The sequence below is a fragment of the Elephas maximus genome, chromosome 21 (genome assembly GCF_024166365.1).
Source record: "Elephas maximus indicus isolate mEleMax1 chromosome 21, mEleMax1 primary haplotype, whole genome shotgun sequence".
Lineage (NCBI taxonomy): Eukaryota > Metazoa > Chordata > Mammalia > Proboscidea > Elephantidae > Elephas > Elephas maximus.
The window spans coordinates 50,913,114-50,926,765 of record NC_064839.1 but is presented as its reverse complement, the minus strand read 5'-3'; the positions used below and the strand labels follow the sequence as shown (position 1 = coordinate 50,926,765).

At 45.5% G+C, this 13,652-nt stretch overlaps 1 protein-coding gene across 3 annotated transcripts in view; it reads right to left on the bottom strand.

Annotated features, from left to right (window-relative positions):
* Positions 1 to 13,652, bottom strand: part of KIAA0513 (KIAA0513 ortholog) — a 79,996-nt gene that overhangs the window by 9,624 nt on the left and 56,720 nt on the right. For 2 of the 3 annotated variants that reach the window (XM_049863962.1, XM_049863961.1), the window contains exons 5-9: positions 10,153 to 10,223; positions 8,147 to 8,354; positions 6,398 to 6,438; positions 5,756 to 5,834; positions 1,405 to 1,482 (exon numbers count right to left, since the gene is read on the bottom strand). In XM_049863962.1, the coding sequence (XP_049719919.1) occupies positions 1,405 to 1,482; positions 5,756 to 5,834; positions 6,398 to 6,438; positions 8,147 to 8,354; positions 10,153 to 10,223 (477 nt within the window). Of the gene's footprint in view, positions 1 to 188; positions 219 to 1,404; positions 1,483 to 5,755; positions 5,835 to 6,397; positions 6,439 to 8,146; positions 8,355 to 10,152; positions 10,224 to 13,652 lie in introns of all 3 variants that reach the window. The other variant, XM_049863963.1, reaches the window with a different exon arrangement.

Genomic DNA, 13,652 nt, shown 5'->3' with positions numbered 1-13,652 from the left:
GGATGCTTCCACCCTGCCTGAGCCATTGCAACGGCCCCCCAGGGACCCCAGCACCACCAGATGCACCGGATGTCCATGCTTGGGCTCTGCCATCTGCAGTGGTTCCCACACACTGCCCCCACACTCTGTGGCCCTCAAGTGACCCCACAGCACTGTAAAATGGAACGAAGTCACGGGGACACACACACCTCTTCTCCTCCTCCTCTCCAGCCTTCCCTCTGGAGCGGCAGCAGAAACAGGTAAACAAAGAACATGTCAAAGTCATGCGAGATATGTGATGGAAAAGAGAACAGGTGAAGGGGCGAGAGCACCATAGGCAGGGAGAGAGACAGAGGGAGGCGGGGATCTGAAATAAATGTGCTTTCTAGGTGTGTGAAAACTAAACAGGAGCAAAACCCCACTGGCCTATGAGCATCTGAGCATTTCTGAGATTTTTTTCCTCTTTATCCTGCAGAGTGCATCATTCTCTCTCTAGAGTCCTTTGGGATAGAGTCTCAGCGTCTTTCCCACCCCAATACTTCATCCCCGTGAGGGCATTAACTGCCATCTAGAAGAAAGTTCACTTAAGATGCTCCCAAATTTTGGCATCCTAAGGTCTTTAATGCAAAGGGCAGTCATCCGCTTTCTCTCCTGCCAAGGAGAAAGATGAAGGGATCTCCCGTGTTGGAGGAGGGGCTTCATTTTATTCACGGGGAAACTGAGGCTCTGTGAGGCTCAGAGACTCTTCAAAGCCACACAGTAGGTGGGATCAAGAAGGGGACCCAGGGTGGCCCTGTCCAGCCTGGCTCTCCCCACTGTTCCCTTACTCACTGCCACGTGACACAGTGGAGGGCGTCTTCTCTTGCTATGGCCAGAGAGAGAACCAAGCAACCCACATGGGCATAAATGCCCACACTTCCCTGCCACCACATACTTTTTGGAGAGGGCTTACAAAGGGGTATTCTCACGTGGCCAAACGACTCTGGTGAGGCTGGAAAGAACATGGACAAACTGAAAGTTCCCTCAAAAGCAAAGTCTGGGTGGCCACCAGCACCCCCCTCCCTCCCCGCCAAGGGTTCTGCTGCAGGGGCTACCTTGGGGTTCTGACATCACACAGCAGGTAAGCAAGGGGTCTGGGGGTCCTGATGGCTCATTCGGTGGTACTATGCATTTTCCAGGAGGGTCAGGCCACGTCATGCCAGTGCCCAGGACAGAAAGCGCTCATGCAAGCGATTCCCCCACCCACCAAGCTGCGCGCTCCCAGGACCCTCAGGCAGCTTGCAGGGCACCAGGGCTAAGAGAGGTTGAAGGAAAATAGGTACACATTGACTCAACCATTCTTCTGCTTCCTCTTCAGAAACGGGAAAATAGAGCCACTCCCTGGTCCTCTTTCCTGAGGCCAAGCAGACCTCACTTGGCTCCTACCTGGTGGTGGGAGACCGCTTTCTCCTCTCACAATGAACAGCATCGAAAAAGGCAGCATTCCAGAACCTCAGGGTATGCCTACAACCAGGGGCAGGAAAGACACAGGTCTCAGGCCCACATCTGCATGAACTTATAAAACAGAGAGCAGGAGGCTCTATCCTAAATACAGGCAGCCCCCTGGGGCTCCAAGCACAGGGTCAGTACTAGCATCTGCATGTCTCCCTTAGGAGCGAAGGCAAAAATGGGGTGGAAAAGCATAACTTCAGCTTAAAATGCAGCATGAGGATGAGGAGGGAGCTGGAAAACCTTGGGATCACTGGGCTGGAACTGGAGGATGCAGAGGTAGGTGCTTTCCAACTCTTCGTTCAGTTGAGACTCCCAAGAGGAAGCAGAGGGTCTGGGAGATCTGCTTTTCCAGAATAGGGTCTGATAATCATAAATGGGGTTGGCAGGGACACGCCTTGTGTAGAGAGAACAAACAAGTTTATAAGGATACACAAGAAAGAAAAATTCTTCTTAAAGATCAGGGGATGGCAAACTATGGCCTGCAGGCCAAATTTGGCACACCATGTTTCTGAAAATAATGTTTCATTGGGACACAGCCATGCACATTCATTTACACATTGTCTCTGGCTGCTTTGGGGCTACTTTGGCAGAGCTGAGTAGTTGTGACAGAGACCATATGGCCTGCCAAGGCTAAAATACCTACTCTCTGACTCTCTACAGAAAAAGTTTGCTGGCCCCTGTTCCAGATGATAAGACAAAGGCAAAGCCAAGGGCCCAAGAAGCCGGGCTAAATCATTCGACATTTGGGCAGGGTTGTCTTTTCCCTTCTCTCTGCTTCTACTTGAGCCTGGCCTGGTTCAAGTGCTACGTCCTTCTTAGAGACTTCCTGACAGCTCCCTGAATTCCTGAGGCCCTTCGTGGCCACACTGGTCCCATGGTCCCCTCTCTGATACGGGGAATTCTACTACAGCTGGACTGGGGCCAGCAAGACAGGGACCACGTCTGACGCCCCTTTGGATCCCAGGTGCGGGTATGGTGCCTTACTTGTGAGTAAACACATATTAAAATACAGTGGCGTGAGGCTCTGGAGTTATGAAAGCAACACAAATAATCACCTGCAGAGCAGGACAGTGCACAAGATTCCCCTAACCACCGGCCTCTCACTTCAGCTGCCATGACTTCATTTTTATATACGTGTAACAGCTATACTGAGCGCCTTAGTTATCTATGCTGCTGTAACAGAAACACCACATGAACAGAAATTTATTTTCTCACAGCTTAGTAGGCTAGAATCGGAATTCAGGGCACTGGCTCTAGGGGAAGGCTTTCTGTCTCTGTCAGCTCTGAGGGAATGTCCTTGTCTCTTCAGCTTGTTTCCCGGTTCCTTGGAAATATCCCTGTGGCTTGGCATCTCTCTTTCCCATCTCTGCTTCTTTCTCATGCTTGTTTAGTCTCTATATCTCAAAAGAGATTGACTCAAAACACATGCTACACTAATCCTGTCTCATTAATATAACAAAGACACCCATTCCCAAATGGGATAATAACACAGGCATAGAGGGGAGCACAATTTATTCCATAACATTCTACCCTTTGGACCCCAAAAATTCATGTCCTTGCCACACACAAAACACATTCACCCTATCACATCACCCCAAAAGTCTTAAATCAACTCCAAGTCTAAATTCTATCCTAAAGCAATACTCATCTTCATCTGTGAACCTGTGAAATCTAGAATACAAGTTATCTGCTCCCAAAGTACAATGGTGGAACAGGCACAAGGTAGACATTTCCATTACAAATGGGAGAAATTGGAAGGAAAGAAGGGATAACAGACACCAAGCAAGTCCAAAACTCAGTAGAACAATTTACGTTAGCTCTCAAGGCTTAAAAATAATCCTGTTCTTCGGGACCATCTGGGCGATGGCCCTTGCCCTCCAGACTCTGGGTGTTGGCCACACTCTCTGGATTCTGGATAGAGGCCCCCCGGCCCTTGGCTTCAGCTCCCCCTTCCAGGCCCTCTGGGATGGCAACTTTGCTTCCTCCGCTTTGGGCGGCCCCATTCTCCTAGTCCATCTGAGTGGCGACCCCATGTCCTTGGTGCCAGCAGGCCCCATTCTTCTGCCCCTTGGGCATGGCACCCCCATCCTCTCAGCTTTTGGTGGTGGATCCATTCCCTGGCACACCTTAATGGTAGCCCCACACTATGGAACCAAGATGGTGAAGATCTGACTCTTTGAAACCTAGGAAGCTGTGGCCCCACACTTTGAGATCCAGAAGACCATGGCCCCACCTTTTGAAACCAAGGAGAACCTGCTTCCCATGCTCCTACCAACAGTTCTGCTGATCTCCAAGCTGCTCCAGGAGTGATCCTTTTCTTTTCTTAGAGAACAATAGATTTAGCTCCTTTGGCCTGTTTCCTGCTTGTAGAATTCCAAGAGGCATACAGCGTTCTTTTTCTCTTGTTCAGTCTAAGCTGATGGGTTTTCTGCTGTGGTAGTTGGTTAGATCCATCAGTCACAGGCTTAATCTCTTTAACGAAACACTGTGTAGTCATGTCCTTGACGAACATTCTCAGACACATGTCCTTAGTTTGAAAAACAGAATTTTCCAAATCTTTAAGTTTTGTTTTCATTTTGTACAGTTCACTTTTAAGTTCATCTCTTACCTCTAGCATTTTACTATAAGTGGCAAGGAGAAACCACACGGCCCCTTTAAGATCTTGCTTAGAAATCTCATCAGCCAGATATCCAATTCATCACCTACAAGTTCTACCTTCCACCAAACCTTTGAACATAATTCAGACAGGTTCTTTGGACTGCATAAAAAGCATCGCCTTTCCTCCACTGTCCAATCCCATGTCCATCATTTTCCTTTAAAGCCTCCCCAGAAGCACATCTAACATCCACGTTTCTAGCAGCGTTCTGTTCCTGGTGCCATATGTGTTCTCTAAGATGACAGAGACTTTCTCTATAGCTCTCCTCACTTCCTTTGAGCCCTCACCAGAATTGCCTTTGATGTCCATACTTCTGCCAACAGTCTCCTCAAGGCAATCTAGGCTTTTACTATTAGGCACCTTGAAACTCTTCTAGACTCTACTCATTACCCAACTCCAAACCACTTCCACACTGTAGATATTTGTTAAAGCAGCATCTCCCTTTTCTGGTACCAGATTCTGTGTTAGTTATCTAGGGCTACTAGAACAGTGCTTTGACCAGCAGAAATTTATTTTCTCACAGTTTAGGAAGCTAGAAGTCAAATTCACGGTGCAGGCTCTAGGGAAAGGCTTTCCCTCTGTCACCTCTGGAGGAAGGTTCTTGTCTCTTCTGGGCTTCTGCTCCTAGGCAATTTCCATGTGGCTTGGCACCTCTCTTCCCCCATCTCTGCTTCTTTTGCTTGCTTGTTTAATCTCTTTATTATCTCAAAAGAGACTGACTCAGGAATACCCTATACTAATCTTGTCTCATTAACATAACAAAGACAACCCATTCTGAAATGGGATTACAGCCACAGGCATAGAGGTTAGGATTTGCAACTCATATCTTGGGGGGATACAATTTAATCTATCACACTGAGGTATAATTCACATACCATAGAACCCACCCTTTTAAAGTGTAAAATTCAGTGGTTTTTAGTACATTCACAATTACCACTCTCTTTTTCCAGAACATTTTCATCACCCCAAAACAAAACCCTGTACTCATTAGCAATCACTCTTCAATTCCCTGCCTCCACTTCCAGCCCCTGGCAACCACTAATTTACTTTCTGTCTCTATGGGTTTGCTATTCTGGATATGTCCTATCAGTGGAATCGTACAATATGTGGCCTTCTGTGTATGGGTTATTTCACTCAGACAATGTTTTAATGTTTTCAAGATTCACTATGTTATAGCATGTATCAGAACTAATTCCTTTTATGGCCAAATAATAATCAATTGATGGACACTTCAGTTGTTTCTATTTTTAGGCTATTGTAAATAATGCCAAGAACACTAGTGTACAAATTTTTGTGTGGACATGTTTCTCTTGTTTCTCTTGGGTATATACCTAGAAGTAAAACTGATGGGTCATATGGTAACTCTATGTTTAGTCTTTTGAGGAATTGCCCGTCTGTTTTCCACAGTGGCTGCACCATTTTATAATCCTACTAGCAGCGTGAGAATGTTCCAATTTCCCACATCCTTGTCAACACTTGTTATTGTCCATCTTTTTTTTTTTAGCCATCCTAGTGGGTATGAATAATCTTCATTTTTATGGGAACAAGAGCTAGGAAGTGATCCTGGGGGAAAGTGGTTGCTGCCCTATAGGTAAGATGGTGACGGAAAAGCTACGGGTCAGGGCTTACCAGATTGGCTGCTGCTTCAGGTGTGTGTACAGGTAGATCTTCTCCCCCTTCTTTTCCTCCTCTGGGCTATACACAGTTACTGTGGATGAGGAAGAAAGATTGAGTGGGTCTCTGATGTATACCCACATGTTAGTAAACCTCACAACCACAGCCTCCCAGCAGTCATTTCTTCTTCCACAAATCAGAACAAAGGTCATAAAAACATGTCATTCCACACAGCTTCTCTGCCTCATAGACAGTAATGATGCTGCTCACTGACTGTCAATTGGGGTTTCTTCAAAGGTTGAGTCCAGGGGATGGCTGACCTCACACCCCAGTAATGCTTGACTAGAAATGTGGCTCTTTTACAGAAATACAGGAAGAAAATATAGGCCACTGGAGCTAGAAAGCAACTCAGGTATCACCTAAGGCAGCATCTTCATGCCATAGAGAGAAAAGTAAAGGTCAAAGGCATTTGCTGACCTGTGTTCATGCTGCTATTTAACAGGGGGCTAGTTAAGACCCCCATGGGGGGCCTCAGTTATAAGGATCCAGCAGAGCTCTGCTGTGGCTGCCAAGTGCATCTACAGGGAACAGCGATGCCCCTCCTCTTTGGACGCCGAGGACATGGAGGGGGCATTTGCAGGTGAGGACCCCACTTACCTGTCTTCTGCTGCTTCTCCTTGGGTTTGTTGTCGTCCTCCCTGAGGAAGAGAAACCACAGCGATGACAAGTCTGACCCGTGCCTATGAGCTCAATCGGCATTTTCTCAAGTCCAAGGAATCCGTTTACATTTCTGAGACAGGATTATGTCTTACAGCCTATGTGTACATTTAACGTGGTTTTCTCTGAAAAATCTGTATTACATCAATGCAACACCTGTCAACGATCAATGCGTAGAATTCGAAGAGGTGTGTTTAGGCTTTTTTTTTTGGCATTTCAACTCTTGTTACGTGTACAATTTGGTGACATTAATTATGTTTACCATGTTGTGCTGCAAAGGACCTCTTTAAAGTGTTGAAAAGTAAAGATGTCACCTTGAAGACTAAGGTGTGCCTGACCCAAGCCATGGTATTTTCCATCGCATCATATGCATGTGAAAACTGGACAACGAATAAGGAAGATTGAAGAAGAAATGACGCCTTTGAATTATGGTGTTGGCAAAGAATATCGAATATACCATGGCCTGCCAAAAGAACAAACAAATCTGTCTTGGAAGAAGTACAACCAGAATGCTCCTTAGAAGCAAGGATGCATCTTACATACTTTGGACATGGTGTCAGGAGGGATCGGTCCCTAGAGAAGGACATCATGCTTGGCAAAGAACAAGGTCAGCAGAAAAGAGGAAGACCCTCAATGAGGTGGATTGACACAGTGGCTGCAAACAACAAGCTCAAGCATAACAAAGATTGTAAGGATGGCGCAGGACTGGCAGTGTTTGGTTCTGTTGTGCATTGGGTCGCTATGAGTCGGAACCGACTTGACGGCACCTAACAGCAACATCAACAACCACGTTGTGCGGTCATTACCACTATCTATTTCCATTTTTTAAAAAATAACTTTTAACAGAAACTCAGCACTCCTTAAGCAATAACTCCCCATTTCCGTCTTCCCCACGCCCGTGGTAACTACTAATCTATTTTGGTCTCCATGCTTTTGCCTATTCTGGATATTTCATATAAGTGGGGTCATACACTATTTGTCCTTTTGTGTCTGGCCTACCGTGTTATTAAGGTATTTAGGTTTCTTTATGCCATTTTCTCTGAATCCGAACTACACAACCCAGAGGAGGCGTAAGTCAAGTCACCTAACTGTAACCAAACCACTGGTGGTGACACACAGGGTCACGGTGACACACAGAGGACTCCCTGGGGCCGAGGGCCCTGTCTGGCTGATACCTCTCCCTTTCTTTGTGAAGGCCTTAACTTCTACATCCCCGCTTCTATATGCCCACTTCAAAGAGATTCCCCAAATTTCTGTCTGAGAGCTGCTCTCCTGGGGGACAGAGGCTTTCTCTTGCTTCTTTATTCCATTAACACTAACTCTCACCCCAGTCTGGAGGAGGAAGGAGGAGGGAGGGTTTATGATTTCCCTCCTGCAACTGACAGTCTCCATATGCTCCTCATCAATCCAAGAGAAACACGCACACCACAGGGAACATCCTTGCATGTTAACACACGGAACGGCATCCGGAAGCCAGAGAAAACTCTAGGGGGCAGAGAGCCAAGCTGGGCTGGCAGCTGCGTCACTCGTGAGAAGCTCTAGGTCTCCAGAGACTGCGAAGTGGAACAGATTCTCTATTTCACTATGTCATTCACTGTGCGAGGGTTTATCCTGGCCTCTCTCCATGAGTCATGCTGACATGACTGCCCCTCCCCCAATGAGTCAGAGACACATACAGGCAACACTTACTCATTTCTCTTCACCAGGGGCCCCTTCAGCTTGGTTTCCAGCCCCCCAAAGAAGCCCTTCATGTTCTCGGTCTTCACTGAGGTATTCTTCAGGAGCCGCTCAGCAATGTCCTTCTTCTCTGCTAGCCAGCTGTTGGCGGATTTCAGGTAGGAGTCAATGCTTCCTGCAGGCTTCTCCTTAGATTCTGAAGGGAGCAGGTGTGGCTTACCTTGAGAGAAAGAGGACACTGTATTTATGCAGTAGAAAAAACAGATGGCAAAAGGGAAACGCTCGTTAGTGTACCAAAGTGGCTTTGGGGGTGGTAGGAAAACCTCAGTCCCACTGAATAAAATAGCGAAGCAAAAGACTCAACGGCTGCATATGAAACAAATGTGGGCTTGGGGCCCCTTCTCTCTCTAAGAGCAATCACTAAGCCCATACTGTGTACAAAGAAGTCTGCCAGGTACTATGAGGGAGGAAAGAAGGAACAGGTAAGGATCCAGCCCTAGAGAAGCACAAAGTCTGGCAGGGAATGAGAAAGGTACACAAATAGCTAGAGTACATAAGAGGAAGTGATATGTGTTGTAATGGAGGTAAAGTGTCATTGGAAAACAGAAGGAAAATACTCTTTCCCTGTGGTAGGGAGGCAGGCTGGATGGCCCCTGGACTGGCCAGGGAAACAGTGGACACTGGAGGTAGGAAGATGACAGGAGGATGGCACTCTGGGTAGAAAGAGGAGTATGAGCAAAGGCAGCACAAGGACTGTCCCTTTCTTAGGGAAGTATACGGGACCTACAGGAGCCCCGGTGGTGCAGTGGTTAAGCACTAGGCTGCTAACTGAAAGGTCAGTGGTTTAAACCTAGAAGCTGCCCTGTGGGAGCAAGATGTGGCAGTCTGCTTCCGTAAAGATTTACAGCCTTGGAAACCCTACGGGGCAGTTCTACTCTGTCCTGTAAGGCCACTATGAGTTGGAATCGACTTGTTGGCCATGGCCTAAGATGGGACGTACGAGTTGAGGTGCCCTCTAGGGGTCAAGGCGCCCTGTGTGAGTCAAGGCGACAAGTGTCCTCTACTAGTTAAGCTGCTCTGCAAACAGTCCCTTCTGAGGCAAGCAATCTAGCCATTCTCTGAGAAGCAGGAGCCACAGTTTGTACTGGGGTTCTCCCCGACTCAAAGGCAACTGAGGAGAGGTGTAGCATGAAGGGCCTGCCTGCTGGTAATGTGGCCAGGTGCTAAGGCAGTCAGGCCGCTGCAGCCTACACAGCTGAGGGCATGGAGAGAATGGGCTGCTGGTGGTGAGAAGAGGATGAAACCAACTTGGAGAGAGAAGGAAATATACCACGTGAGCAGGTACATGGGTCATGAGAGGGTGGAAGGGAAGCCAGCGGTCAGCACTGCCCCAACCCAGCTCTGGTCCCTGCAGAGGCTTACAGCAACCTTCTAGTCACAGTGGCCTGAAGGAGCCTCTGCTGTTACTGCCCAAGGAGCTTAGCATGGAGTCCTCAAGCACCAACATACCAGAAGGTTCTGGGGAATGAGCCAGAAGAGATCTTATAGCCTTAGCATAAAGAAAAACCTACACTGTTAGCAAGGGCCTCTTCAGCACAAACCTGGGAACTCTTCCCAGCCTAAGATTCTAGACTGTTCCTCTCCATCTCACTTCCACAGCCATCCATGAGTTTTCTTTGGCTAAAACATAAAACTGGTAATCACATCCAGCAATTCCTGGCTCCACCATGAAAGTCCTGACTAATGTGTTGATTTTCTCATTTCCTAACAGCTTGGTGATTTCCTTTGTACTGTGGAAAGTCAACTTCTCAGCTCATGAATGGACCATATCTTCTTCTCCCATTTTAGGGGCTTCACTCTTTATTCATGCCCTCCCTAATATCTACTTCCTTTGGTCTCTAGGAGCTCCACAGGTGTTCCCTTTAATCTAGAGGGAAGCTTCAGTTGACTCTACACTGTAAGTTGACAAGTCTCAGGTTTCACAAGCTGGAACTCCACAAAACCAGCACCACTCTTACCAATGTGATAGTAGGTGAAGCACATGGTCATGAGGTTCTTGGCAGGGCCAAAGTCATCCATCTGGTGACACCTGGAATGAGAAGCAAGGCCAGCTGGCTCAAGAACTGTTCCACCCCATGCCTTCACTGTGGGTTAACTAAACAAGACCAAAATGTTTAATATACATGTCTAAATTAATACTTTACTCCCAAGAAGCAACAAAATTGATCCCCCTCAGTCCAGTTAGTGAGTTACTCACAAACTTATTGCTAGGACCCAGGTCTGATTCTGGGCAGCTAGGAGCTCATCTTCTATTTTCATGCCCTCTTTCATTTAAAGGTAGAATGACTGAGGCCCAGGAAGCACAGCTCAACACAAAGGGCAGAGCCAGCACTAGAAGTCTGGCCTCAAGTCTCAGTTCAATACCACTAGCACTTGGCCACTGGCCCTCCATCACTTCCCAGGAATTAGCAGTGAGTTATATGATAAACTTGGCATCAGTGTTCTCTGACTTGAGTAGTATCTGGATTCCCTGAAGGGCATATTACCAGGGATTCGAACTGGTTTGTTCTGTTTTGAACCCCTGCTGAGAATCTCCAATTCCACTCCGGATATACAGAATCAGAATCTATATTTTAACAAGATCCCCAGCTGATTCTTATGTATAATAAATTTTGAGAATCACTGTTTTACTGGTGGGTCTCAGAATTGGTCCCTAGACAGCAGCATTTAGAGGTGCTTGGAAACTTGTTAGAAATGCAAATTCTCAGCAGGGGTTCCAGCCAGAACAACTGCTTCAAAGCCCTGGCATTAACACACAGATCACTGGGCCCAAGCCCCAGAGTCTCTGATTCAGGAGGTCTGAGGTGGGGCCTGAGAATCAGGGCTTTTTTTCACATCTCCCTTCTGATGCTGATGCTGCTGCTCCCAGGACCACGCTTTGAGAGCCACTGCATTGTATTATAAAATTGGGAACAGAAATGCCTACCTAGCTGCTGGTACAATGACAGGTACATTGACCAGTGGAACAGAATTGAGAACCCAGATGTAAATCTATCCACCTGTGGTCACCTGATCTTCAACAGGGGCCCAAAGTCCATGAAACGGGGAAAAGACAGTCTTTTTAACAAATGGTTCTGGAAAAACTGGATGTCCATCTGCAAAAAAATGAAACAGGACCCATACCTCACACCATACACAAAAACTAATTCAAAATAGATCAAAGACCTAAATATAAAACCAAAACCTATAAAGATCATAGAAGAAAAAACAGGATCAACACTACAGGCCCTAATACACAGCATTAACAGGATACAAAACATAACTAACAATACACAAACTTCAGAAGATAAGCTAGAAAACTGGGATCTTCTAAAAGTTAAACACTTAATGTTCATCAAAAAACTTCACCAAAAGAGTAAAAAGAGAAACTACACACTTGGAAAAAATTTTTGACTGTGACAAATTTGACAAATGTCTAATCTCTCAAATCTACAGGAAAATCCAACACCTTTACAACAAAAAGACAAATAATCCAATTAAAAAATGGGCAAAGGAAATGAACAGACACTTCACCAAAGAAGACTTTCAAGCGGCTAACAGACACATGAGGAAATGCTCGCAATCACTAGCCATTAGAGAAATGCAAATCCAAACCACAAAGAGATACCATCTCACCCAGGCATTATTGGCACAAATAAAAAAAACAGAAAATAACAAATGTTAGAGAGGCTGCAGGAAGACTGGGACTCTTATGCACTGCTGGTGGGAATGCAAAATGGTACAACCATTTTGGAAAACGATATGACACTTCCTTACAAAGCTAGAAATAGAAATACCATATGATCCAGCAATCCAACTCCTAGGAATATATCCTAGAGAAATAAGAGCCTTCACAAGAATAGACATATGTACACCCATGTTCACTGCAGCATTGCTTACAATAGCAAAAAGATGGAAACAACTTAGATGCCCATCGGCAGATGAATGGATAAACAAACAATGGTACATACATGCAATGGAGTATTATGCAACGATAAAGAGCAATGATGAATCTAGGAAGCATCTCACAACATGGATGAATCTGGAGGGCATTATGCTGAGTGAAATAAGTCAATCACAAAAGGACAAATATTGTATGAGACCACTACTATAAAAACTCATGAAAAGGTTTACACTCAAAAAGAAAAAATCTTTGATGGTTACGAGGGAGGGGAGAGATAGGGATGGAAAAACACGAAATAGACAATAGATAAGTGGTAACTTTGGTGAAGGTTAAGACAGTACACGATACTGGGGAAGCCAGTACAACTTTTCCAAGGCAAGGTCGTGGAAGCTCCATAGACACATTCAAATTCCCTGAGGGACCAAATTACTGGGCTGAGGGCTGTGGGGACCATGGTCTTGGGGAACATCTAGCTCAACTGGCATAACATAGTCTATAAAGAAAATGTTCTACATTCTACTTTGGTGTGTAGCGTCTAGGGTCTTAAAAGCCTGTGAGCGGCCATCTAAGATACTCTACTGGTCTCACCCCTTCGGGAGGAAGGGAGAATGAAGAAAACTAAAGATACAAGGGAAAGATTAGTCCAAAGGATTAATGAACCACAACTACCATGGCCTCCACCAGACTGAGTCCAGCACAACTAGATGGTGCCTGGCTACCACCACTTACTGTTTTGACATGGATCACAACAGAGGGTCCCAAACAGAGGTGGAGAAAAAATGTAGAACAAAATTCTAACTCACAAAAAAGACCAGACTTACTGGTCTGACAGAGACTAGAGAAACCCTGAGAGTATGGCCCCCGGATACCCTCTTAGCTCAGTAATAAAGTCACTCCTGAGGTTTACCCTTCAGTCAAAGATTGACAGGCCCATAAAACAAAATGAGACTGAAAGGGCAAACCAGCCCAGGGGCAAGGACTAGAAGGCAGGAGAGGAGAAGAAAGCTGGTAATAGGGAACCCAAGGTTGAGAAGGGAGAGTATTGACATGTCATGGGGCTGTTAACTAATGTCATAAAACAATATGTGTACTGTTTAACAAGAAGCTAGTTTGTTCTATAAACCTTCATCTAAAGTATAATAAAAAAAAGAAAAGAAATGCCTATCTAGCTTATGTCACCTTGAAAATCAAAAGAAATTATGAGATAAAAGAAACTTGTTTATACTGAAAAATATCCTGCAAATGTACAGGATTATATTTACTATATTATGATATACACATAGATCCATTCAACTTAGCAAACCAAAAAAAGGAGAAAAAAAATTTAAAAGGAAGGCCTTTCTCCACTGTAATTTACACTATTACAGCTGCAAAAGCTACGATGATGTTCACGGCAGCTTTGTTAATGGGAAAAGGAAACAGAGAGGAACAATCTAAATGTCCATCAAAAGGAGAATAAGTTATGGTACATCCATATATCAGAATAGCATACAGTCATGGAAAATACAGAACCAAATACTATGCCTTTTGTGGAAAAAACATATATGTAGTCAATCCTTATTATTTGTAGATCCT